This window comes from Grus americana, chromosome 19 (genome assembly GCF_028858705.1).
Source record: "Grus americana isolate bGruAme1 chromosome 19, bGruAme1.mat, whole genome shotgun sequence".
Taxonomy (NCBI): Eukaryota; Metazoa; Chordata; class Aves; order Gruiformes; family Gruidae; genus Grus; species Grus americana.
Genome location: NC_072870.1, coordinates 7,228,557 through 7,253,210, shown reverse-complemented (window position 1 = coordinate 7,253,210; position 24,654 = coordinate 7,228,557). Strand labels below are relative to the sequence as shown.

At 64.6% G+C, this 24,654-nt stretch overlaps 4 protein-coding genes across 11 annotated transcripts in view; all 4 read right to left on the bottom strand.

Annotated features, from left to right (window-relative positions):
• Positions 1 to 234: 234 nt before the first annotated feature.
• Positions 235 to 10,070, bottom strand: LOC129215258 (ras GTPase-activating protein 4-like). 3 transcript variants are annotated; one of them, XM_054848056.1, is made up of 20 exons: positions 9,920 to 10,070; positions 5,867 to 5,923; positions 5,352 to 5,465; positions 4,951 to 5,012; positions 4,703 to 4,826; positions 4,342 to 4,423; positions 4,028 to 4,159; positions 3,855 to 3,946; positions 3,483 to 3,606; positions 3,222 to 3,375; positions 2,804 to 2,868; positions 2,476 to 2,588; positions 2,219 to 2,405; positions 1,832 to 1,969; positions 1,388 to 1,702; positions 1,161 to 1,298; positions 950 to 1,085; positions 744 to 864; positions 598 to 656; positions 235 to 448 (listed from the first exon to the last, which is right to left on the bottom strand). In XM_054848056.1, the coding sequence occupies exons 1-20, from the start codon at positions 9,982 to 9,984 to the stop codon at positions 327 to 329; spliced, it is 2,400 nt and encodes a 799-aa protein (XP_054704031.1). In that variant the 5' UTR covers positions 9,985 to 10,070; the 3' UTR covers positions 235 to 326. The 3 variants fall into 3 exon arrangements, with proteins under 3 accessions (XP_054704031.1, XP_054704030.1, XP_054704032.1); XM_054848055.1 differs by having other exon boundaries at positions 1,388 to 1,969; XM_054848057.1 differs by lacking the exon at positions 5,352 to 5,465.
• A 2,010-nt stretch (positions 10,071 to 12,080) lies between these two features.
• LOC129215094 (uroplakin-3b-like protein 1) lies at positions 12,081 to 14,307 on the bottom strand. The gene is made up of 6 exons (XM_054847713.1): positions 14,186 to 14,307; positions 13,605 to 13,751; positions 13,261 to 13,492; positions 13,085 to 13,161; positions 12,540 to 12,669; positions 12,081 to 12,404 (listed from the first exon to the last, which is right to left on the bottom strand). Exons 1-6 carry the CDS (start codon positions 14,229 to 14,231, stop codon positions 12,299 to 12,301), a joined length of 738 nt encoding a protein of 245 aa, XP_054703688.1. The 5' UTR covers positions 14,232 to 14,307; the 3' UTR covers positions 12,081 to 12,298.
• Positions 14,308 to 14,743: 436 nt separating this feature from the next.
• On the bottom strand, positions 14,744 to 17,760 carry UPK3B (uroplakin 3B). Its single transcript, XM_054848092.1, has 7 exons — positions 17,680 to 17,760; positions 16,650 to 16,779; positions 16,000 to 16,149; positions 15,691 to 15,910; positions 15,514 to 15,590; positions 15,189 to 15,309; positions 14,744 to 14,927 (listed from the first exon to the last, which is right to left on the bottom strand). The coding sequence occupies exons 1-7, from the start codon at positions 17,758 to 17,760 to the stop codon at positions 14,744 to 14,746; spliced, it is 963 nt and encodes a 320-aa protein (XP_054704067.1).
• A 2,129-nt stretch (positions 17,761 to 19,889) lies between these two features.
• DTX2 (deltex E3 ubiquitin ligase 2) overlaps positions 19,890 to 24,654 on the bottom strand; it is a 39,665-nt gene continuing 34,900 nt past the window's right edge. For 3 of the 6 annotated variants that reach the window (XM_054847474.1, XM_054847472.1, XM_054847476.1), the window contains 6 exons: positions 23,738 to 23,824; positions 22,683 to 22,753; positions 21,871 to 22,029; positions 21,622 to 21,783; positions 20,868 to 20,957; positions 19,890 to 20,244 (listed from right to left, as the gene is read on the bottom strand). In XM_054847474.1, coding sequence (XP_054703449.1) covers positions 20,020 to 20,244; positions 20,868 to 20,957; positions 21,622 to 21,783; positions 21,871 to 22,029; positions 22,683 to 22,753; positions 23,738 to 23,824 — 794 coding nt within the window. In that variant the 3' untranslated portion in view covers positions 19,890 to 20,019. The remainder of the gene's footprint in view (positions 20,245 to 20,867; positions 20,958 to 21,621; positions 21,784 to 21,870; positions 22,030 to 22,682; positions 22,754 to 23,737; positions 23,825 to 24,654) is intronic. The other 3 variants (XM_054847478.1, XM_054847475.1, XM_054847477.1) reach the window with 2 other exon arrangements.

Below are 24,654 nucleotides of genomic sequence, written 5' to 3'. Positions count from 1 at the left end.
GGACACCAGCAGGGACACCGGTGATGTCATCAGTGATGCCACGAGGAGCACCAACACCAGCGATGCCCCCAGCAGAACCACTGCCCCTGCAACCACCAGCAATGGCACCAGCAAGGGCCATCAGCCACGTCACCACCACCAGCACCCCCAGTGCCGCCCCCAGAGCTCTGACCAGTCCCAGCCCCCCCGTGCCCGTCCCTGCGCCCACCAGACAGGACAGGACAGGACAGCATGGGGCCGCAGGGTACAAAGTGCCTTTATTACCAGCGCCGCTGGCCCCGAGGTGTGGGGACCGCGACCCCCCCCGGTGGGTGGCACGGGGCCCCTCATGTCTGCAGCTGCAGCAGGGCGGGGGCCGGGGGGGCGGGGGGCTGTGCCCGGCGATGGCAGCCCTCCAGCTCCCCCAGCACCCTGAAGAGCCGGCTCAGCCCCTCGGGCAGGGGGGCACCTGCGGAGGAGAGGAGCGGCAGTGAGACCCTGCACCCCCCGGAGGGGGCACCCCACAACCACCACAGCCCCCCCCCACCCCGGGGACACGTCCCGGCCACAGCATCCCCAACAGGGTTCCCAAATCCCCCCCCGCCCCCCCAACCCTACCTTCACCCTGGGGGCCATTCTGGGCGCCCTCCGGCCGCAGCAGCTCCCAGTACTTCTCCCTGGGGAGAGGGGGAGGAGAGGGACGGGCCCTTGGCAGGGGGTGGGGGTGCAGGGGGGTCCCCCCCTGCCCCAGGGCGGGTGCTCACCTGAGGGTCCCCCGCAGGCCCTGGAGGTGGTGGAAGAGGCGCTGCGCCTCTGCCGCGGGGTCCAGGGGGTCGCTCCAGTCCTGCAGGGTGACGCCATGCCGCGTCCGGTCGCACCCCAGCCCTGCGGGACAGCGGGCTCACGATGGCGGGGGACAGGGACACCCCACCAGCACCCCCGCGGGGGGCCCAGGCGCCCTCCCCGGTACCTGTCCTCTCCCGCTGGTGGCAGCAGCTCCACTTGTCCCCACGGAAGACGCCGGGGTGGTAGTCGCGGAGCACGTGGGGGTTGTTGACGCACACCTTGCGCAGGGCCGACAGCCACTGGTTCAGCTCGTTGATGCACTGCGGGGGGCACAGTGAGGGGGCTGTGACACCCCTCGGGGGGTAGGCTGGGGGGTGTCCCCGTCCCCGTCCCACCTTGCACTGGAGGTAGGCTGTCTCCTGCTGCCCGCCCGCGCCCACGTAGACCACCTGCATGACGTGGGCGCTCCCGAAGCTCTTCTCCTCCACCTTCTCGGCAGCGAGGATGTCGGCCAGGGCGATGGCGCCGTTATGCTGATGGGGGGTGGGACATGACACAGGGGGGCAGTGCCACCCACCCTGACACCGCCCTCACCGCCCACCCCCCCCCGGCACCCCACTACCTCGGCGCCGGGGCTCTTGCCGAAGCTGAGGGCCTCCCCCGTGAGGCAGAAGTGGAGCTTCTTGGCGGCGGCGGCGAGCAGCGGCCCCTTGCCCCGCATCTTGTGGACAATGAGCGGCCCCTCCTTCACCACTGCGGTGGGGGGGCCTGGCGGCCGCCCCTCACCTTCCTCCTCCTCTTCCTCCATCCCCACCAGCCGGGTGATGAAGGCCTTCATCTGGGTGATGCCCTGCTGCAGGGCGGGCAGCAGCGGGGCCAGCCAGGCCTCCTTGGCCCGCCCGGCTGCCGGCTCCATGTTGCCCACCATCTGGACAGCCTGGAGACCCCCGGGGACGGCGGCGTCACCGGTGACGTCACCAGCCCTCCCCAGTGGGAAGCAGCCAGGCACCCCAAAAACCCCACCTGGGTGACACCACCACCCCCGTGTGTCCCCCCCCCGTCCCACCTTAGCCAGCAGCAGCAGCGTGCGGCTGGTGCGTGCGTCGGCGTGCGTCTCCCGCAGGTGGAAGAGCTTGGGGGTCATGATGGCCGGCGAGAAGAAGCGGAGGCAGAGGAAGCTGGTGACGGCCACAAACTTGGCGTGCTGCGGCCGACCGCGGCCAGGGGAGACGTGTGAGGGTCTGTCCCGACGTGGGACGTTCCCGGGCACCGCACACATTGATGTGCCAGGGACACGTGGGCTGGCTTCCAGCACCACAGCTGCTGTTTGGGTGCAGCATGGCCCCGCTGTCCCCCTGTGCCCCATCCCTGGGGGGCTGCCCCCACGCCCAAGAGGGGATCCCATCGACCCAGTGCACCCTGACCCCCGGTCCATCCCCTGCCTCAGCCCAACCTGGTGCTGGGGGAAACGCTCCTCGACGCGCCGGAAGAGCTGCTGGAAAGCAGCGCGGATAACGGGGGGACACGCCGGGGCTGACTTGACGATGGCGTCCAGCAGCTCGCCCAGGTAGGACTGGAGGTGCTGGCAGCCCTGCTCGATCACCTCGCCCTCCGTCTGCACCCGGTGCAGCCCCGAGCACCTGCGGGCACCAGCACCGTCAGCCCCACGGTGAGGCCCAGCCCCACCCCCCCACCCCCTGTGCCACTTACCCAGCATCTTTGACCTCCACCTTGCTGGGGTCCAGCTCCACATACTTCTTCTCCTCGAACACGCGGGTGATGGTGGGTCCCAGGACAGCGTGCAGGTACGGCATCCCTGTCACCTGCCAAGGGACCATACAGGGCATGGTGACGGGGGGGCACAGCCACAGGTTTGGCACCCAACACCCCCAGACTCCTCAAGAAGGGTCACCCAGGGGATTTTCTCCAACCTCCCAGCCCCACCAGCCCTCCCAGTGCTCCCCCAGGAACCAGCCCCAGTGGGGACAGCCCAGAGGCAGGGTGACCTGGGAAGAGCAGGTTTCGGGTAGTGTGGCACCTTGAGGAAGGACTCCATCGACTTTGAGGCCAGGGAGTTGCTCCGGAACAAAGTGTTGGGCTCGCCTGCAGAACAGGAGAGGGTCTGTGGCCTGAGGGATGGCCACAGGTCACCCACAGGGCAGCTGCAGTCGAGGGGGGGGGCATTTACAGGGGCTGTGACCTCCACCCCTGGCCATTTCCATGGGAGTTAGGGGGATTTCCTAACTTCAGACCACCTGCTCCTCCACCAACCTCAGCCAACCTCAGCCCATGAGTCGCTCGGGATGAACCCAACAGGCTCCCACCCAGAGCACAGCGTGAAGGCTGAACCTCAGCCGTCACTCAAAAAAAAAAAAAAAAAAATCACCGAGCAAGGTCCCGAAGGTTTCGCAGCCCCAAGAGATGGCTGGAAGCCTCCAGCTCCACTCCAGCCTTACAGGGCTTGGCCAGCTCCAGCTCAAAGAGCAGGTCCAGGAACTCCTTGATCAGCCCTTGGCCCAGGAAGAGTTTGACCAAGTTGATGGCGACCTCCTGCCGGCACTCAGCCGTGGTGGTTTCATCCAGGAGGGTGACCAGGTGCACTTGGCCGTCCTGGTGGGGAGAGGAACCGCGACGTGATGGCCCGAGGGAGACGCATGCCCCGGCAGAGAGCCGGAGGAAGGTGGGTGCCCCGGCAGGGCTCTGCGTGGACCTCTCACCTGGCACCCCAACTTCACCTCCTGGCACAGGAGCTGGACCAGGGGCTGGTAGCAGTGGGAGGGCAGCACCGTCTCATCCCGCAGCCTCACCTGCAGCTGCAGCGAGCCCAGGCTGCCTCGGCACCTGCAGGAGCACAGGGTGGGCGGATGGAGGGATGGATGGGGGGGTGGAGAAGTACTTCAAGCAGGAGGTGGCCCCACAGCCCGGGAAAGCCTGGGCAGGCAGGTGGGGCTGCCCTGCACTTGCCCCCCATCCCAGACATTTCCAGGAGCTGCCCCTCCGAAGGGATGATGCTTCCCAGGAATAACCCCCTCCCCGATGCCCCTGGGGGCACCCCTGGCACACCCCAACCCCCCCGTGCTGATACTCACTCGTCCTCCCTTGGCTTGGACTTGTCCGGCCGCAGCCTGAACCAGCCTTCCTCCTGCCCGGCCGCCTCCAGCCCCTGGACGCTGAACACCACCTGCGAGGGGAAAGGCAGGAGGGGGTTAGGTGGGCAGCCAGGCGGACCCCCCGGCAGCGGTGACGGGGTTTGGGGGCTCACCTTGCCCAGGAAATCATTCCTGCCGACGAGGTCCCAGTCCCACACCTCCACGCACAGCTTCTCCCCGGCGGGCTCGGCCAGCTCAAACTCAAAGGTCTCATTCCAGCGGGGGTAGCAGGATTTCTTGACCACCTGCAAAGGCGACGGCTTCATCCCCCCTCGCCGGGTGGATCCGACACCCCCCCGGGGACACCAAGCTGGGGATGCTGGGGGACAGGGACGGCTCCTGGCCGAGGTCCAGGCTTCCCAGTGGGATCATTTCACCTGCACCGCCGGCAGGTTGGGGGATCATGATAAACTGAAGTCGTACTCACGGTGCTCTCCTGTGCCTTCCCGTTGTAGCGCAAGCGGACGAAGGGGTCGGAGGCGCCGTTCCGGTCCTTCCTGGCCAAATCCCTGGCGAGAAGTGGGGGTATTTGCAAGCACCTTCCCAAAATACCTACAGGCACCCGCTCCCCTCCTCGGTTCCCCAGCATCTCGAGATGTGCGACCTAAACACCAGCAGACGAGGTGGACCCTGCCCCAGGACCCCATCAGCTGCAGGGGGGTGGGGAGGATGCTCTGCGCCCGAGGCAGGATAACTGAGAAGACCCTGATACAGTGGGGAAACTGAGTCACGGAGCAGCCAGGACTCACCGTACGCATCCCCCTGCCGCCCCCGTGCCCCCTCCTCACCTGGCCTCCAGCACGGTGCAGCACAGCAGCCGCCGGCTGCCCAGCACCTCCACCCGCAGGTGGATCTCCCCCTGCACCTCCTCGTCGGGGTCCACCTCGCTGAGGCTCACCCAGCCGCTGTAGCCTGTGGGAAAAGGGGGCACCCTCATGGGGGGGGGGACGTCACTGGGGGGGTCCTCGGGACCGGCTCGTCACAGGGGTGGGAGATGGGTCCCTGCTGGGACCCTCCCGGCCACCCATCCCCCTACCCTTGGGGTGCTCCGCCAGCATGTCCCGGGTGATGCAGACCTTCCCGATAACGTCATCGCGGCTGGAAAACAAAAGCCAGGAGCTGGACATGACGCGGGATCGGAGCGCGGCCGCTCCGTCGGGCCCCAGGCAGGACAGCCCCTGCCGCATTTCGGGGGGAGGGGGGAAATGTGCCCGGGTGTCCTGGGCTGGGGCCACCATGGCGTGTCTGGAGCACACCAGCCACCCTTTGCTGCCAGCTGGAAAATAACCTCAGGAAACAGTGTCACCCTTCACTTCACACGGCCAGCTGTGGATTCTCTGGTGTCTACACTGGGGTTGAGCATGCAGGCAGCCAAAGCCACCAACCTCCAAGTCCCTGTGCCAAGGCCCCGCCGCCCCACAGCTGATGCGCCTGTACCTGAGCGCATCCTCATCCATGACGTAGATGGAGATGCTGTGAAAGGTGGGCTGGAGGTGCACCTCGTATTCCTCGCCCCAGAACGGGGATAGCGTCTTCCACACCGTGGCAGTCCTGCGGGGTAGACAGCACCAGTGACGGGGCGGGGGGACGGGGCTCCCCTCGCCGGGGCACTCCCCACTTCCCCAGCCCTGTGAGCTTCTCAGCTTTCTGTGACCCACGGCTGGGGGCAGCACCCACAGCTCCAAACCCTCAGCTGGGGCAGGGGGTGGGTCCCTGTCCCTGTCCTGTGGCTCTGGGCTGGCAAGACAGGCGGGGGTGGGGGGGGCAATGAGCTGTGGCCATCGCAGCCTGCGTCTGGAGGAGCGGCTCAGCCCAAAGCAGGGAATAATAACAATAGTACCAGTACTAGTAATTAATAATATTGTGCCTGCAGCGGAGTAGCTGGAGGCGCCCGTCAGGAGCCGGGTGCGGCAGCAGGTTTGGGGACCAGCCAGGGACACGGAGCCACTCACCTGATGATGGCCTCATTGTCGATCTTCACGATGCAGTACGGGTCGCTGCTCCCCGTGCTAGAAGGACACGGCACGGCTCTATCAGCACCGCCGGCTGCGGCCCTGGCCCCCCGCCCCAACCCCGGGGGGCTCTCATGGTCATGGGCGACCAAAGCCATCAGCCCTGGCAGCCCCCCCACGGAGGGGGGACCTCACAGGTGCCACCTCGTAGGGACGCCCCAGGGCTATGGGGTGCAGGGGTACAGGAGCACCCCAAGAAGCCAAAGGCTTCGGCGGGTGGATTTGGCCATGGCTGCAGGCGTGGGGTGACCCCGGCTTCACTCCCAGCTGGGGAAACGCATCCTTGACTGTGTCCGGCCACCGCATCCCGCTGGCAGCTGAAAGCGGCTTTCCTCTTCCAAATAGGAAGGCGAAGAACAAACAAAACCCACCCTTTCCCCAAAACGGCTCCAGGCACCCGCAGCCCCGTTGCACGCACCAGGAGTGGGGCCACAGCAGCCTCCTCCAGCCCTGGGGCGCACCCAGAGCCCCGACACCTCCGCAGGGATGGGGACATCCCCGGGGACACCCGCAGCGACACAGAGGGTGCGAAGGACGGGCAGCGCATGCCACGGTGACCACGGGCTGTCGGCAGCCACCGTGATGCTCTGACCCTACTTCCTCCCTGGGGACGACCCAAGTCATCGCTCCCATGCACCGCTGCCAAAAAAGAGAAATAAATCACCGTTTTACAGTTTATTGCCCCAGTTCACCAGAAACAAGGTGACTCAGTCGCAGGCAGGGGTGGGGACTCCGGCCGGAGGCAGAGGAGCCGGCGTGACCTGGGTGCTGGCCAAGAGGGTGGAAGGTTGTAGCTCCCGTCCTGTGGGCAGCTGGCACGGAGCAGCCCACTCCGAGCACGGTTTACTCATTAACGCCGGTCCCGGCGGCGCTCGCCAGCCAGCCGCGAGTCTCCCGGGCAGAGGGGGAGCACGTAGGTGAGGGTTTGGGGACCCCAAGCACGGAGCGATTTCCCTTCCAAAAGCAGGGAGGCTGAGCGCCAGCTGCTAGGGGGATTAAAAGGGTTTGGGGTGCTCCCTGCCCCGCAAAACACGGCTGCGGGGGGGTGGGTGGGGGTGGTTCTCTGGGCTGTGCATCCCCATCCCGGGGCACCCCAATCATTTCGGGCCACGAGTGGTGCTGGCAGCGCGGGCGGGTTGCTAAGAGCAGCTTTCTGCCTGCCTGCTCCCATCTCCAGCCGCCCTCCTGAGAAGGTTTTAGCGAGAGCGGCGGGCGAAGCGCCATTAACCAGAGCCCGTTCCTGACATTTCCTGCCTTTATGCAAACCATCAAGCGGGCAGGGAGCACGCAGGCAGAAAGGGAACATCTGCCCGCCTGAGCCGTGCCCAGCAACGCGGGGCAGGCTTCGGATGGGAGCTGCCTCCATGCCAGCAGCAGGAAAACCTTGTCGCCAACACGGGGACGTTTCGAGCACACGGGCTGCTCCACGTCCCCTGGGATGCAGGGTGCTGCGACGCCATCCTTGCAGCGCTGGGGCATCGCTAGCTCTGGGGATTAAAACACAGGGCGGCCAAAATCCATGCTCCACGGGCTGCAGAGCAGCTCCAGAGGTGCCCAAGCTGCTGGGGAGCCCGTGATCAGCATCAGCAGGGAATAAATCCCTGCTCCAAAGGCAGGTGGGGAACCCGGCACCGCACCGGATGACATCATCTGTGCAGCATCGCCATCCCTGGACGCTAACCAGTGCCCGGGAGATGTCAGGGGAAGAGATTTATAAGGCTTGCAGGCTCTCGGCAGGCGTTGGGCATCCTGCTGACGCCTACGCAGAGCACGGCTTCCTTCGGCCACCCAGCCCGGCCCCACCACGCCGGCACGGGCAGCCGCAGGCAGGCGAGGCTGGGGGTTTGGCGCAGGGGAAGGAGCTAGGAAAGGGGAAGGTTGGGCTTTGAAAAGAAGAAACGAAGACCGAAGCTTTAAAGATTGAGAGCACAGTATAAGTTGTGGGGGGAGGAAATAAGCACGCGCGCTCCCCGCGGCCAGCACCACGGGCTGAGGCATTGAGTTTTGCAATTAAAAATTCACTGGTGTAGACGGCAGCACCGCTTTGCCCAGCCCTTGGGTAGGGGGCAATAAAATAAAATAAAGCAGATCGCTTTCCTTGCGTTCCTGCAACGAAGATGCAGAGGAGGGGTTTGCAGCACTCAGCTGGGAGGGGGCTCACGCTCCCACCATGTCCCGGAATGGGGGGGACAGCAGCAGAGCCCACCCAGGGCTCAGCCGGAGCTGCTGCGGCCCTTCCCGTCTGCCCGGGTTCTGGCCCCGGCGTTAGGCAGTGACGTGCCGGAGGGTGAAAGTGGGAGCAAGTTTCCTGCCTCTTTATGGGCAGTTTCATGGTTTCGGGGCTGTACGGTGCCAAGCCTCGCGCTGGGCGAGCGCTTGCTGGGAAGGCAAAAACAAACAGCAGCTCTTCTGTTCGGGGGGGGAGACCCACGGGCACAGCGGTGGCCTGGGCTAAACCCCAGGGAAATCACCCCGCTGCTGCCGGGGGAGAGGAGGGGGCTGCCGGTGGCACGGCTCCTCGGAGCAGTGTGGCACCAGGGGAGTCACAAACCACAGCAACATCCCCCAAATCCTGCTCCTGCGACTCCCTGTGCTGAATCCTGCAGGAGCTGAGGAGCCCCCCCAGGGGTTTGGGGGTGCCCTGCCACCCATGGGTGCTTGCGAGCGGAGTCTGACCTGTAAACACGCCCAAAGCCGGCGCTGACACCCTGCAGAGGGATTTACCCCGGGGAAACCAGCGGCGATCCCAAAGGCTGTGCCAGGGCAGGGCAGAGGAGCTGGAGCCCATAACCCCCCACCGCAGGGGAGGGGGACGGCGGCCAGACACGGCCAAGGTCGGGCGGTGGTGGGCGAGCGTGCCAGATCTGCGCTCGGGTTTCCCTCCCCGCCGGGGCAGCCGTTCTCCCTGCCCAAAGCCGCATCCCAAAGCCTCCGGTCTGGAAAGCTCCGCTCAAGGTATTATCGCACAGCGGCTTTCTGCTACGTGCCCTCCTAAAAAAACCAGAGTTTCCTAAAAAACAGAGCCTGGCCGCGCTGGTTCGAGCTCCCAGCAGGGAGTTACACCGAGGGATTTAAAAATCAGGCCCTGACACACGGGATTTAAAAAAAGAAAAAAAAAAAAAAAAGTCATGTTTCTTTCCTTGTTTATCCTCCTTTTCCATGACGGCTGCAGGGATTTTTGCTGGTTTTCCAGCAGCCCTGACCCTGCCCTGGTGCCGAGCGCTCCTCAACAGCCTCCCGCTGCCTCTGTGCGCGGGGGCCAGCCCGATGCCGTCCCCACGTCCCACCCCATCAGGATCAACGCGTGGGGACAAGGCCGGGACACGCAGGCAGCCCGCGGGGGGTGCCAAGGGGGGAAAGCCCAACCCGAGGGGCCACGTCAGAGCCCCCCGGACCGCAGCCGGGCAGAGCTGAGCCGGGGCTGGGAACAGAGCGGTGACAGGGGCCAGAGCGCTGGGGCTGCTCCCTGCTCCTTTCTGCTCCTTTTGGGGGGCGGCTGTCCTGGGGGGCCTGCTGCTTGACCAGGGGTCCCTGCAAAGGACCCAGCTCCAGGGCCAGATGCGGGGCGGGGGGGGGAGTCCTGCTCCATGGCAGCAGAGGGGGAGCCCCACAGAGTGGGGGCACTGCTGGGGGCACCCCACAGAACTGGGTGCTCCTGGGAGGCAACCTCAAAGCCATCCCGGGGGTGTCCCCAAGCAGGGGGACACCAGAGCATCCCCTGAGGGAGCCCCCAAAGCAAAGAGAACTGCTGGGGCACCCAAAGCCACCCTGAGGGGAACCCTCAAAGCAAGGGGGGATCTCAAAGCCACCCTGAGGGGAACCCCCAAAGCACAGGCACTGCTGGGGGGGACACCCCCAACCCACCCTGCGGGGGTGTCCCCAAAGCACGGGGACCTGTTGGGGGGAACACCCCGCAGCACTCCTGGGGCAGAGGGGCTCCGTCCCGGGGTGCCCCCCCCCAAACCCCTCCCGGCCCCCCCCGGGGGCACTCACATGTCCTTGGCGGGCAGGTTCCTGCCCTCCACGATGCGGATGGAGAGCGCGCTCCGCCGGGCCATGGCGGGCGGGCAGCGGAGCCGGGCGGGCAGCGGAGCCGAGCGGAGCCCCGAACCCGCGGACACCCGGACCCGCGCCCATGTGCGGGCCGGCTCTGCCGGGCGCCAATCAGCTCGCGGGGCGGGACAAAGGGCGGGTTCGGAAGCCTTTTCCCGGCGGCGATTGGGTGATTATATGAGCTGCCGGCCAAAGGGTGGAGCCTGGGCTGCTGTGGGCGGGGCTGAGGCGGCTGTGGGCGGGGCCTATGCGGAGCCTCTCCGGAGCGGGGCGGGGCGGGGGGTCCCGCAGGGTCCCGCACGGACGGGGACACCCCGCGCTGCCGTGGGGCCGCCGGGACCCCTCGGGCCCGTTCAGCCCACGAGGACCGGCCGCGGCCCCAGGGCGGTGCAGCCCCCGGGTGCTCAGCCCGGCGCCCAGCCCGGGGTGGCAGTTAAGGAGCGGCCCCCCGCTGGGTCCCTGCTGCCCCCCGCTCCCCCCGCCAGCCGGGGAGCTGCAGCCCCCGGCCCAGCACCGGCCTCTCCCCGCTGCCCTGCGCCCCCAAACCCCGCCTTTGGCTTGGCCTTGTGACCTTTTCTTGTCTTTTTCAAGCACTGCTCCCCCCCCCCCCCGGCGGCAGCACCCCGGAGGGACCGGTGGCATTTCGGGGGGGCTTGGCGCCATAAATACGGGGGGCAGGGGACCCTCCTGCGAGACCTGCCTCGGCCCGAGGACTCTCCTGGCACCGAAAGCTGGGGCTCGGGGTTGTGCAGGCACACGCTGCTGGTCCTCGGCATTTGCACCCACCTGCCACGGGGACACGGTGGGACACGGTGGGGACACGGTGGGGACACCACGGGGACACCACGGGGACACGGTGGGGACATGGTGGGGACACCATGGGGACACGGTGGGTCACGGTGGGGACACGCTGCCCCATCCTGCAGCGCTGCCCCTCTGCCTCCCCCGCACCGGGGGACAAGGCGCAGTCCCCGCACCGTCGCCTGTGCCTCCCCATGTGCCGGTTGCTGCCCCGCACGCGGTCAGGGGTCCCACCTCCAGCGGCACCCGCGTGATGGGGGATGAACCCCCCCCCCCAGCCGCTCGAAGCCGCTTTGCAGGTGAAATGGGTGTTCCGTGTCGGGGGACGCGGCAGGACGGAGGAGACCCGCGTTTGCCGGATGAAACCGTCCCTTCGCCGCGCCCGGGCCGATCTCCGCAGGGGTTAATCGCCGGATTTGCTTGATTTTCCTTGGCCGGGCTCCGCAGAGGCCAGCTGCTGGCAGCGGCAGCGCGGGGGGGGGCAGGTTGCTAACACCCCTCCCAGGCAGCGTAAGGACACCCCGGTAAGGGTGCTGCAACCGCGGATCGGGTATAAATGTGACGCTGCCCTTTGCAAAGCGCCCACAGAAAAAAGCTGTGGGGGTTTTTTAATACGTGTATATGGATACCTGCCCTGACTCCACTCAAAGGGGAGCAGCCTGCTCTCCAGCCTTCTCTTCCTCAGCACCGGGGGGGGCTCATCCTGCCCAGGCTGCAGGATCAGGCGCCGCCCAGCCCCCAGTGCAGGATCAGACCCCCCGCCCCAGCCCCCTGGTGCCGGATCAGGCCCTGGGCTGCCGGTCCCCTCTTGCCATCTCGTGGCTAACGGGAACCTCAGCAGCACCCGGGCAGGATTGGGCCAGCTCTGCCTGGGGGAGACCCTCCTCTGGGTTTGGGGCAGGGAGAAATCGCTACGGGGTGAAGGGGAAGGGGAGAAACACCCCCCCAGACCCCCTCACCCACTCCTGGGGGCATTTTGTGTCCCCAGCGCCAGGGCTGTTGGGGGGGTCAGGCTCCCCTTGCTGCCTCACACCCCAGGGGACTTTTCCCCATTCAAAGTGGGCGCAGGTGGCACCGCACGCCCCAAGCGGGGTGTGAAAATGCTTCTCCAGAGCATCCCTGGCCACATCCTGCTCCGGGCGGCAGCCGTCCCCCACCCAGGGATGGGGCTCACAGCGCTACGTGGGGGTACGGGGATGGGGCCGCAGGGCTTTTCCCGGGGGCTGCAGGAGGCGGGAGGTGTTGGCGGGTGCCGTTCCCGGGGGGGTCACAAACAGGAGGCGGAGGCTGGGCACAAAGCACAAGGAAAGGTCTTTAATCTTCCGCTCCATCGTGGCTCCCCGGTCCATGCGGCAATTCTGGCTGTGCCCGCAGGCGTCATGCCATCGACGCCCACGGTGCAATCGCGAGGGCACCCGACGGTGCGCGGGACGGCGGCAGCCGGCGTGGGAGCAGGCGGGGAGGTGATGCGGTGCAGGGGGGGGCAGCGGGGAGGCGGTGCGGGGCTGCAGCGGGGGCTCAGAGCCGGGCGGCCGGCTGGTCGTAGACGTGGTGGGTGTTGTACCGCCGCACCGTCACCGCTTCCGCCTTGCTCAAGGTGCTGCTGCCGCCGCAGGCGTCCAAGCTGGGGAGGGAAAGGGGGTGAGGGACAAGGGTGGGGGCCATGGGGTGCCGGCGTCACCATCTGACGCTGGTCCTGTGCGCCCAGCACCGATCGCGGCTCCTGGGTGGTGTGGTGGGGTGCAGGGGTGGTACTCACCCCCCGAAGACCAGCATGGCCACCAGGCCGGCCAGCAGGATGGCGAAGAGGATGGAGAGGATGGAGGTGAGGGCGATCATGCCGGCGCTGCGCCCGCTGCCCATCGTGGGGATGCTGCCGGGCGGCTGGGCTGGGGAGAGAGCGGGAGGGGAGGGAGCGGCACGTGCACCCCGGGGCAGCGCAGGGGGCCTGGCTGGGCACGGTGCGTTCGTGGGCAATCGCAGTGCACAACTGCGCCGTGCAGGTGCAGCGTGCAAACACAATACGCAATCCCACTGTGCAGATGCACTATGCAAACACCATCTGTAACTGTACCGCGCAAACGCACTGTGCAAACACAATGTGCCATCACACGGTGACATCATACCTCAGTTGGACCCGCAGCCACACCCTGCCTCAGTTTCCCCGGCTGCTCGCAGGAGCGCTGCGCCCTGAGCTGCTGGTGCTCAGCGTGCAGCCCCCAGGAGCGCCCCGCACCCCACCCCCCCACACCCGACGGCTGCGGGGTGCTGCGAGGGGCAGGACAGGCACCCCGGCAGCGGTACCTGTTCTCAGGGTGATGGGCTCCGACCAGCCTGTCTCGCTCACGGGCTTGGAGTCTGCCAGGGCGAGGAACTTCACCCTGGGGTGGGAGGGGAGGTTGGCCACGCTCCCCCAAGCCGGGGGGCTGCCAGGAGGCCCGGGGGAGGGGGGGGGGGTACGTCCTTGTGAGCAGGCTCACTGGTATGGGCCGGGGCCGGGCAGGGGGCCGTTGCAGGTGGGTCTCATCGGATTCTTGGCGCAGCTGGTCTCGCTGCCGACGCGCAGCACAGTGATGGCGCCGGGGGCCGTGGTGCAGGGGTAGTTGAGGAGGGTGGTGTTGAGGGTCATGTAGGCGGAGGCAGTGGTGGGGAACCTCTGGAACGCCCTCTCGGGGGTCCCCGGCGCCACGCTGTTGTTGAAGGTGTGCGTGCCTGCGGGGACGGGGACGGGGGTGAGGAGGGACCTGGGGGGGGGGGGGCGGGGAGCCCTGCGCACACCCCTGCCCACGGCGGCTCCCCCAGGACCTCGCCGCATCCCACCTACCCTCGACGGTGGCCACCACCAGCCAGATGACGGTGTCCTCTTGCACATTGGTGAAGACGCAGCGGGGCTGCTCCAGCACGAAGGTGGAGGCGGTCGTCAGGCCCCCCAGGGAGGAGCTGGCCAGGATCGGCACGGATCGGGTCTCCTCTGCAGCGAGAAGCCAAGGGGGTGCGGCAGAGGGCGCGGACCCCCCCGCTGCAGCCCCGACCCGCGGCTCCATCTGGCTGCAGCAGTGCCGGGGGTTCCGCATGCGGACAGGGAGCTGCCCGCAGTGATCATGGCTGGGGGGCCCCCACTCCCCTCCCGCCCCCCTTTTTGGGCTCACACCCCGCATGTTTCATGAAAAGGGGAAGGAAAGACACCCCCGTGCCACCACCTGGGGAGGGACACCCCTGCGAGACCCCAGAGGACCCCACGCTGTGCCAGCAGACCGAGGTGGGTGACACCAGAGGTGGCACCCAGAATAGGGGGGGCATCAGCTGCCCTGCACCTCCAGGCTCCGGAGCCTGTGCGCAGGGGACCCCCACAAGCTGGGGACAGCGGGGATCCCCAGCCCAGCCCGATGGTGTTGGCGGACTCACCCAGCCCATGGGCCGTCGCCAGGAGCAGGAGGAGCAGCGGGAGCATCGTGCGGGCGCCCGGGTGCCGAGAGCGGGAGTGCGGGTGCACAGGCTCCGCGTCCCCACGGGACCCGCCTGCGGCCGCCAACCACCCACATTCCAGCACTGGCCGCAGCCCCGCGGCAAACAGGTCGGGCTCGTTTCCCCGGGGAGCATTTGCAACGCCCGAGCGCCCGCCAGCGAGGTGTGCTGAGAACTGCCATGCTCGTGGCACGGGTGGGCAACAGCCCTCACCCAAGCAATGGGGCAGAGAGTGCCACCCCAGGGCGATGCCCACTGCGGGGCTCCCCGCAGACCCCACCGGTGCCGGCACATCCCCCGCCCCAACACCAAGTGCCACCAAGCCGAGGCCCCGGATTGTTTTGGGGGCCCCAGTGCCCCCCTCCTCCACAGCTCCAGCCCCGCGTGGCCGACAGCGGGGGCACCGAGCTGGTGTGCGTGCGGGGCGGCCGGAGGCGGGGGGGGCCATCGTCCCGCTGCCGGGCAAGGAGGAGGCGGTTGCGGATGTAAAGTCAGAGTTTACTCGGCAGGACACGGCCCAGGAGGCCGGGGGACAAAGCAGCCCAGCCCCGGGGGGCTGCACGTGCAGCCGGGGGGCAGGGGCTGCGGCAGGGCCGGGGGGATGTGGTGGGTCCTGTAGGAGCTGCGGGCGAAGGCGCTGGTCCCCGACCCCTGCCGGCACAGGGACCCCCACGCCGCGGCGCTGCAGGGAGAGACAAGAGGAGGCATCAAAGGGGGGACCGTGGGGCTCTGGCGTCCCCCCCGCGCTGACCACCACCAAGGGGCCCTTTCTCCTTGCCGAACTATCACAAACTCTGATTTAAGAAAAAAAAAAAGGCTTTTAAAATTTTAAAAACGCCTCCCGCGCTCCATCTCTTTGCCGATGGGGTCGAGGGGGGGGGGGGTTCTCCCGCGGCCCCTGCGGACGCGTCCCCCCCAAGCGCGGTCCCGCCAGCCTCCGTACCCCGCAGCGCCGAGCACCACCGCGGCCAGCACGGCCCCCAGGCTGGCGAGGATGGAGGCGATGACGACCACGTCGCTGCCGCAGCGCACGGGCGCAGGGTCGATGGTGCTCGGGCTGCCGGCTGGAAGGAGGGGGATGAGGGATGTGGAGGGACACGAGGGGGCTCAGGGATGGTGCGACGGAAAGGGGAGGGATAGGGTGGCTGGGGGAGATTGGGGACTGCTTCTGCCCTCGGGTTTTGGGGCGATGGCTGATGCCACGCTGCATGCCAGCACTCCTGCCGGGCAGGCGTGGGGACCACGGGGGATGGCAGTGCCACCGGTACCTGTGCGCAGGAGGATGGGGTCTGACCACCTCGTCTCCGCTTTGGGGCCGTGGCAGCCCATCACCAGGAACTTCACCCTGCGGCACGGGTACGGCGGTGACACCGGGGGGCACGAGCATGCCCTGCGTGGGGAATTACCCCAGCTGGGATTTGGGGGTTCCGCCCGTCCAGCCTCACCTGTAGGGCCCCGGGGAGGGCAGGGGCCCGTTGCAGGGGTCCCGGCTGCCCTGGCCCCCGCACGCTGTGTCGCCCCCGACCCGCAGGAAGGCCGGGCTCGGCGCCAAGCAGGCGTACGCGGCCGCCGCCGTCTCCAGCGTCATGTAGGAGTGGGCGGTGGGCAGCTGCTCGTACAGGGGCACGCTGGCCTGGGACGGGGGGTTTCTGAAGGCGGCCGAGGCTGCGTGGCACAGATGGGGGGTGAGCGGCTGCGGCGAGGGTCCCCCACGTCCCCCCGCCATGGCACATGCCGGAGCAGCGGGTGCTCACCGTTGGCGAAAGCCACCACCAGCCAGACGGTGTCGGAGGCGTTGGCGTGCCCGTCGAAGACGCAGCAGGGCCTCTCCAGCGCGAAGGTGGTGGCGGTGAGCTTCCCCGGCAGCGCCGCGGGGGGCACGCGGGGCACGTAGGGCAGCAGGGCTGGGGGAGGGCAGTGAGCAGGGGGGTCCCATGCTCTGCGCCGCTCAGCAAGCACCATCTGACCCCAGCCGGCATCCGCGCCAGGGTCCACGAGCGCCGGTGCTGGCACAGGGGTGCCGGCACCAGAGGGATGGTACCAGGGTGGGGACCCCCCCAGCCGTGCCCGGCCCCATAACCCCCTCCCCGGCACAAATGCCTTGCAAAGATCCATGGGGAAAACACCTCGCAGCCCCTCCGAGCCCCTGTCCCCCTCTGCCCCGTGGCCCCCGGGGGGAGTCACCCAGGCCCGCGGCTGCGCCCGTCCCAGCCAGCGCCAGCAGCACCCACGGCAGCTCCATGGCGGTGTCCCAGCAGGGCTGGACGTGCCGTCCTGCTCCGCTCACCCCGTCCCACTGCCGAGGGGACGAACTGCCCCGCGAGCCCCTGCAGCGGGGACCGCCTGTCCCGAAGAGCCGGACCCTCCCAGCCCCGCATTCCTGCACCGGCTCTGCCAGCCCCACCAGACCCCGCAGGCAAAGGGGCCGGTTGCACCTCCCGGGTCACCCGCTGGTCCCAGCCCCCCCGGGAGCTGCCCCGCTGGAACCCGGAGCCGAGGCGCTGGAACGGGCTGTGAGGATGCAGGGCACGAGCCTGTGATGTGAAAAGGGAAACTGAGGCACAGAGGCGGCACTGGAGGCACGTTCAAGGACAAGTCGGCAGGAGTCAGAGGTTGTGTTGGGGCTATGGGGGCAGCTGGGTGAGTGGTCCCGCACCCCCATTTGCCCCACCAGGACCTGACTCCCTGTGGGTGCCCCATGCCCACCCGTCCCTCGGAGCCAGGGCGAGGAGTGTGCCTGTGCCTGGCTGGTTTTGGGTGCAGCCAGCCTTGCCTCGAGGGCAGGGAAGCGCTCTGGAGCCATCACACCCAAAACTCACCCAAAACCCCAAGTGTTCAAGGTGAACGGTCCCACCCAGCGCCGGGGTGCGGAGGCACCCAAGCTCCACAGCCACCCCATGCTGACATTTCCCCATCCATCCCTCCCCCTCGCTGGCAGCGGGGCCGGGCCATGGCCCCCCCCATCCCTGGGGAAAGACTCCCCAAGCCCTTGGGACAGGGACAGTGACCCCGGAACGGGAGGCGCGCTACGGCTCAGCGGCCCCCCCCCAGCTGCTCTCCAGGCGGAGGGGTTCGAGTGCTCCTTCTCCAGTGTTTGCCCAGGGCCGTGGCTGCCCGCTCCTGCGTGGGAGGGGATTTCCCCCCCTTCCCCAAGGGGCCGGGACCGCGCCTTCAGATTAAGTGGAAATGGGGCATTCGCAGATTACGCAGTCCAGCCGCAGCCTCCATCCCTCCTCCTACCCAGCAATGCCTGCCCCGGGGTTCGCAGATGCCCACGGGGACGTGCCAGCCCCCCATCCGCCCCCCCAGACCCTTCCTTCATGCTCCCCGGCAGGATGCCAGCGGCGGGGCGAGGGAGGCAGGGTGACGCAGGGGGACGCTGAGTCACGGTTTCGGCTGCCGGTACCCGCTGCTGGGACGCGGGGCCAGCATACCTGCGGGGTCAAGGCTCGGCTAATAACAACCACGCTGCTGCCGGTGAGCCGGCACCGCAGGGGAAAGGGAGAAGCCCCCATCGTGGGTCTCCAGCCAGGGCCAGGGGCGACCCGAGGCTTTCGGTCAGACCTGTCCGGTAGCATTATAAGCACTTATCTGGGGCTTGGTCCAAACCGGCACCACGGCATCGCGGTCGCGCTTTCGCCCTGTGCCAGCCCCGGAGCCTTCCCCCTCGGCCGGCTGCTACCCCTGCCCAGGGCTGAGAGAGGACCAGCCCCAAAGCGTCTCCCTGCGCAGCGCGGCCCGAGCGCCCGGATCCGCTGCTTTCCACCCCTTCACCGCATGCGTCCCCCCGCCGTAGGGGCTAAGCCATGTCAGGGCTCAGCACCGACGTGGCAAGGATTTTAGGAGATGCCTCACGTCGTCGTGGAGGAAGACGTGACAGCCAGCGATGAGCGGCTGAGCCTGGCCAGCGATGTCCTGGCCCTGGCCCAGCCCAGACACGGGGAGGCTCCAGCTGATTCACGCACAGGAGCATCTGCTGAAGATGCCTTGGGCCAGGCTCAGCAGGAAATTCTTGCTTTGTTACAGGGCTGGGTGAGCCCTGCTCAATTTTCGCTTCAATTCACTGTTTTGATTGCTGGGGGAACACGATCTGGGGATAAAAAGCTGAGGTTTAAACTTGAAATCTCTCCTTTTTGCAACCAGGGCAGGAGAGGAGCAGACACAGCCCAGTTTCTGTAGAGCTCAGAATACAGCAACACGGTACCCGCTGCTCCCCAGGAGCTCCAAATTCTGCAGCATCCCCAGACTTGCACGTTCGAGGGCTTTCTCCCTAGGACCTGCGGCAGGGAGTAACCAGGAGGCTGCACACACCAGATGGACACAGGGGAAAGCACCAGCCCTCGATGGCTCCAAAAAACCTTTCATTTTTGTACTAGTGCGGCAGAAATTTGCCCCTTTCTGCTTGGTCCAGGACAGAGGATGCTGAGCCAGCAGCTAGCATGAAGCATGGAAACATCCTGGATCTCCCGGGAAGGAGGGGAAACGGCAGATGGCACCAGGGCCTCTGATGTGCCGAAGGGATTTAACGTGGGCAGAGCTCCCGGGACTTGCAGCTGGGGCCGGTGGCCACAGGGAACAGCCAGAAACAGCTCTTCGAAAGGCTTCGGCTACCAGGTGACAAGAAGCCTGGGGACAACGTGTAGCAAGGCCACCAGGACTGGAGCAATGCCCCCTTCACAGGGTGCTAGCGTTCGTTATGGGCAGACATCACGGTGCAGGAACGTGCTCCTGGCCGGAGAACATCTCCGCTCGCAGCCTTGGCTGCCGCACCGCTCGGGGCCCAGCTGGCAGCAGGAGGAAGGTGGCCGGCCTGTCACCGGCTGGTGGCACCAGCGCTCCCTGCAGCAGCAGCACTAAGCTGGTAACAGAGGCTCCAGCAGGCACAAAGAGCCCCCCCAAACTGCTGCCGTTTCACCTCAGAGAGGGGGAAAAGAGGCGCAAGTCCTGCCAGAAGGGCTGCAGGACGATGGGAGCAGGGATGGCAGCTCACAGCGAGAGCAGGGTGCTGTGACTTCCCCCAGGAGGGACACCACCAGGTCACCGCTGCCAGCACTGTGGGCACAGACCACGAGGGTCCAGGGGGTGAAGCGCTGACGAGCCTGCAACCCCCGAGCCCTGGGACCAGCGCCTGGTGTCCTGCGCCGGCTGCGATTTGTGTCCCTCCAGCAGAGCTGAGCTTTCCCTCCTTTCTCCTGGCTGGAACGAGTGTCCCCAGCTCCGTGGAGCCAGCTGGTCCCCCAGAGAGGACCACGGAGCAGGGAGGCACCTCAAGCCATCAGGCAGCTTGAAGGTGAAGCAGCGACTTGCCGTGGAAATGAAGTGTTTATTACGACCAAGCAGAGATACAGGAGGGAGGAGGCTTCGCTGTAAGAGGCGCCTCAGAGCCAGGGAGCTGCGGTGTGCCGGAGGGAGGCCCTCGCTCGCGTCCCAGCTGGTCTAGGGGGAGCGAGACACCCCCCTCTCCCTGTCCCCTCCCCAAGATTACCAGGGCAAGGTTCTGCCTTCACAAGGGGGTCTGTCACCTCAGGACCTCTCTCCCCGCTGGCCCTGGCTGTGGCCATCAACCCTATCCAGAGACTCAAGCACAGTTTCTACAAAAATATCCTTCCCTCCCCTAAAAATAAAGCAGACTGTAGAGAGCAGGCAGGGCTCCCGCGGTACAGTGTTATTGCTCAGTGTGACAGGCAGTCAGACACAGGAACTTAAGGCAACAGGAATAAGTGCACTCGGTGTGCCCCGAGGTGTGCACGGCGCAGCCGGGCCCCCAGCCCAGCTCATTGTCTCAGGCAGTCCTCGGTGACGCCCTGCGCGGCCAGCTCCGCCAGCACATTGTCCAGGTAGTTGGGGTCAGGGTAGCCGTGGCCGCTCAGGTTTGTGTCCATCTCAGTCTTGTGGTGGATCTCGTTCCACACCACTGTGTTGCTCTCACCGGTGGTGCTGGAGGTGCCCACTGTGAAAATCAGGCGTCTCTTCCAGGCCACCCTCAGGAGCTCCAGGACCTAGAAGTGGAAAGAGAAAAACCAAAGCTGGCTTTCAGCAGCTAGGAGACTTGAGCCATGAAAGCAGAGAAGCTTGACAACCTAAATCCCTACTGTAGCAGGAGGAAACCAAAGATCCCAGCATCAGAAGGGATCTCCCTCACCTCCTAGCTACCCATGTGGTGCCCCTGATGGGAAGGACCATTCCCTACGCATGCTGGTCTTCCAGGATTTGAAAATACTGGCACAAGTTGAGACAAACACACCCAACCAGAGGAAACGGGGATGGGAAGAGCCAGCAGCTGGACTTCCCGAGCTCAGTGGTTCTCAGTGCAAACCCTTGTAACTGCATAGCCCAGGATAGGCCAGGAGTGTCTTCTCAAAAGATCAGATGGGATTTTGTTTAGTCAAGGGATAAAAGAGAACAAATCTTCACAGTCACAGCTGTGAAGAAGCAGCAAAGATCTTCATGGGCAGAGGGGTTACAAATACACGTAAGGAACAAACAGCATGGACAACTACCAAGAATAGCTGGTTAGCATCATGGGGACAGCTCCCAAAAGTGATCCTGTTGTGTTGATCTACCAACACAGGGCCAAGAGACAACCTGAGAGGGGTCACGTTATCAGGGTGTGATGCCTTACCTTTCTGCCCTTCTCGTTGTCCGGTAGATAACAATAGCGAGGAAAACCTCTTGCTGTGTAAGGCATCCCAGGGTTGGGGTGCTCGGGGCCCTGCAAGACATAAGACATATTTGACATGGACATGTCCATCTTCATATGAGTTAGACAATCCCTCAGCAGCAGGATTTGACATAGACCCATCTCAAACCAGCTCTTCCATGTCAAAGCAGCAAGGTATTGCTGATCATGAGTTTGAGGGATTTGACCTGTTCTTATGGGACATGCTAGTATCACGGGTCCTCCAAGAGCAGCCTCATGCTGCGATACAAAGCCAGCTCTTCAGATTACTTAAATTCTGGTGGGAGACAGCCCCAAACCACAGCTTTTTCCATGTGGTCTGATGACGCCCTAAAAAGACCACTCAGCTCAAACCTTTGCAGGCTCACTGCAACCACCGGAACCTCAGACGTGGGTTGTGAAGCCAGACGTTGGAATCTCTCCCATCTTGTGAGCATGGGCTGCGTCTCCTCTCTGCTCACACAGATGTTAGTCTCTACTGGAGGTGAAAAGCTGTTATAGACCCTGGTGCCACTCCCAAAGCAGGACAAGATCTTTCATGGAGGAGACTCAAGTGGCCCATACATTGAAGAACAGCCAGCAGCGCTGCTGGCTCCAGGCACCTTAGGCTGCACTGGATCCCCGTGCTTCTCTGGGAGGCTCTCACAGCTTGTGCTCTCTGGCAGCAGCGGTTCCTGCGAGCGTGCTGTGCACTCACCTGGATGCCTCTGCTGATGTGATACACAATCTGGATTGTCCCGCAGTCCTTGTGTCCAGGGAGAGACTGGGGAAAAGTGGAGACCTCCATCTTCCCTTTGGGCTGAGTACCGGTTTTCTCTCCGTAGATGGTTTTACAAGAGGGGCACTGCAAACTCCCATCCTGCAGGGAGAGAGAAGCAGGCATCAGAGCTCCGCAGCAGAGCCACCGGGGCACAGGGGACCTGGTGGGGACGGGCCAGCTCGGTACCTTGTTCCCGTTGGAGTACATGGCCAGCATGCAGAGCATGTGGAAGGAATGCTGGCAGTTTGTCAGACGACCGACTGTCTCCGGCTTGATTGTGCTGCACTCACATGTGTCGCTGTAACCTGAGGGGGAGGACAGCTTCTCCATGCAGATGATACAGTCCTAGAGTCCAAAACAGCAAGGGGAAAATCACCACGTGGTACGAGCACAGGCTGATCATAACGACTGACCCACCAAGGAAGCAATCAAGGAGATACTTCAGGAAGATTTGCCTTCAACTTTAATCCTTCCCTTTGAGGTTTAAGGGCACAGAGATAGGTTTCCTTATCGGGCTGGTATCATCACCCTGCACCACCTCTGGGACAGCACAGGAAGAGAGCTGCCATCAGTCAGAGTGGGAATGGAGTACGGGTATGTCCTGCTCCTCTGCTGAGCAGCTCCAGTGCAGGGGTTTGATCTCTGTAGTTTTGACCTCTATGAGCACTGAGAGGAGACCAAAGTCAAACTCCCTCCTCCACCCCAGGCCCTGCAGCCACCTCCAGGGAAGACAGGGAGGCATTGCCAGGATTAGCTACTCAACCCACACCGTGCTTTCTGTCACAGTCCTCTGACAAGGACAAGTCACCAGTTACCACGCGTGGGCTTCAGACAGCGCTGAGGCCTCTCCACCTAGCACCAATGGCATCATTGCAAGCAGCAGTACCTACCACACGGGATGCCCAAGGAAACACGGTCCTCGGGCATCGCTGTGGTTTTCACAGCACCCCAGCAAACAGGCCACTGGGCAAACTGGAGTCACTTCACTGTCCTCTCACCTCATCAGCAGGAGAGCCCTTCACCTCTTCCAGGTACTTCTTCACCACTGCTTCTGGCTCGGTTGGTGTCGCTGCACAAGGAGAGAGATGAGAAAAAGAGAGGAGAAGAAATCAGGCACGCTGTGAGGTATGACGGGCATGTGCAGGGTGAGCTAGAGAGAAGGGAGACAAGCAAGTCACTGGCCAGGATGCCAAGGAGAAAGATTAGGGTTAGAGGGGGAGAAGAGGCTGCTCCAACTGATCTCTACAGGCCCCACAAGGGCTTTGCTATCAGAAATGACTGCTGCTAGGATCACGATGGGAGAACCCATGGGCAGATGTTGGTGCCCTGTGCCGTACACCCGGGGGTCCGCCCGTAGCTGTGGTGCTCCAGTTCTCCCCACGTACCCCAAGCGACGTCAGCCAGGTCCCAGCTGGACTTTCTTTGTGCACGCCAGAGGCCAGCTAGGATCAAACTCAACCTAAGGATGCTGTGGTCTCACTGGGACAGAGGATTACATCATCTGTGGTGTCAAAGGAGAAAAGGCATTCCCACATGGCCCCAGCTGACGTGGGACCTTCTCACACCCTGCAGCTGGCACCTGCTAAGGACAGACCCAGCAATACCCTGAGCTTCAGGCCCTGTTTCAAGAAACAAACTTCGCATCCTTAGCGCAAAACAGCAGCCTTTCTCTCAGACTTCCACATACTCAAATCCAGCAAGACACAGCCAAGTCACAGGGTATATAAACCAAACCAGCTTTATAACAAGAACCCTGTTTGCAGCACATGACACTGATCTATTCACATTTTCCTAAATATAGTCCCTGCTCCGCAGACACGGGCACCCAAGCAGCCCACCAGCATCAGCAGCTCAGTCCTCTCGGAGGCGTTACGGGATTAAGCAACGAACATTACACAAAACTCAGAGCAAGTTAATGCCGAGAGCATCAGCAGTCACCTCAAGTCCCAGCCCATCCTTTCGGAGCTGCCCAGCAAGGCTCGGCTTAAGCCAGCAAGCATCGCACACCTCTGCATGGTGCCCAGCCCTGGGCGAGAGGAGATGAGCTCCTTACCCGTCATCAGGCCCATCACGGAGTCTGCCAGGCTCTTCCACCAGGCTAGGAAAGGAAACATTTGCACAAGTGACGTTATGACTCCACCTGGCAGGAGGCAAAAGAGAGACCTGTCACTTGGCTCGGGGGGGAACCTCGCCCTTTCCTTCCCAAATCTGCTTCTGGGAGAGATCACGGGAAAGCAGTGCTGTGAAGAATGGGCCGGCAAAGGCGTAGCTCTTCCTTCTCTGTTCTCCATCCCAGCTTGCCAAGGCAGTTTCAGGAGCAAAGGAAACGCCAGCAGCAGCCAGGCAGGCCACAAGCATCCGTGCCCAACACCCCAGGGCCTTGCAAGGAATTGTACTCCAACACTGCCCCAAAGAGCTTTGCTCTCAAGCTTGTTTCTAAGGCACTGTAGGACATCAACTGTGCTTTAGCACAGACAGGACTGCTACTCCAAGCTGCCACGTTCTCAGGTGGCTGCAGAGCATCGCCACGTGCAACTGCCGGGCATCAGAGCTGTGGGTGCACCTGCACAACACGCATCTTCTCCCCATCCATTTCTGGGCTTTCAAGGAAGATGGAGTGCCTCTGCGATTGAAAAAGCTGTGCATGAAGAGACAGCCACACCGGAGCCAGCACCGAGCTGTTCTGCCACCCCAAAAAGCAGTCGCTGTCACCAGTAAGAAGGGGTGGGTGCTATTTTCTGGATAATCGCTTTTCATGGTAGAGGCAAACATGGTGAAGCAGAAAGGGAGGACTGCTCACATGCCACAGGTATCATTAAAAGGGCAAAGACCTGGATGGCACAGATCCGTATGCCTGGAACGCCAGCTCTGCAAGCAGCTAGTGCTATGGGGGCCCCTTGACAGAGAGCACAAGGTCACCCTGCCGCACAGGCAGCTGGGCGAGATGCAACCAGGGAAGAAACGCCTTTT

What these genes read in the sequence shown, in the direction of transcription:
- LOC129215094 (XM_054847713.1), bottom strand. Translation starts at nt 14,231, where the DNA reads ATGCTCCCGCTGCTCCTCCTGCTCCTGGCGACGGCCCATGGGCTGG. An exon ending in CCCGGCCCCGGCCCATACCA is followed by an intron (nt 13,162 to 13,260) that starts GTGAGCCTGCTC and finishes CTCCCACCCCAG; the next exon opens with GGTGAAGTTCCTCGCCCTGG. An exon ending in GCCCATCACCCTGAGAACAG is followed by an intron (nt 12,670 to 13,084) that starts GTACCGCTGCCG and finishes CTCTCTCCCCAG; the next exon opens with CCCAGCCGCCCGGCAGCATC.
- UPK3B (XM_054848092.1), bottom strand. Translation starts at nt 17,760, where the DNA reads ATGGGGGCTTCTCCCTTTCCCCTGCGGTGCCGGCTCACCGGCAGCAGC. An exon ending in GCCGAGCCTTGACCCCGCAG is followed by an intron (nt 16,780 to 17,679) that starts GTATGCTGGCCC and finishes TTCACATCACAG; the next exon opens with GCTCGTGCCCTGCATCCTCA. An exon ending in GGTGGTGGCTTTCGCCAACG is followed by an intron (nt 15,911 to 15,999) that starts GTGAGCACCCGC and finishes TGTGCCACGCAG; the next exon opens with CCTCGGCCGCCTTCAGAAAC.
- LOC129215258 (XM_054848055.1), bottom strand. Translation starts at nt 9,984, where the DNA reads ATGGCCCGGCGGAGCGCGCTCTCCATCCGCATCGTGGAGGGCAGGAAC. An exon ending in GGAAGGCACAGGAGAGCACC is followed by an intron (nt 4,160 to 4,341) that starts GTGAGTACGACT and finishes TCGCCTTTGCAG; the next exon opens with GTGGTCAAGAAATCCTGCTA. An exon ending in AGGTGAAGTTGGGGTGCCAG is followed by an intron (nt 3,376 to 3,482) that starts GTGAGAGGTCCA and finishes TCTCCCCACCAG; the next exon opens with GACGGCCAAGTGCACCTGGT.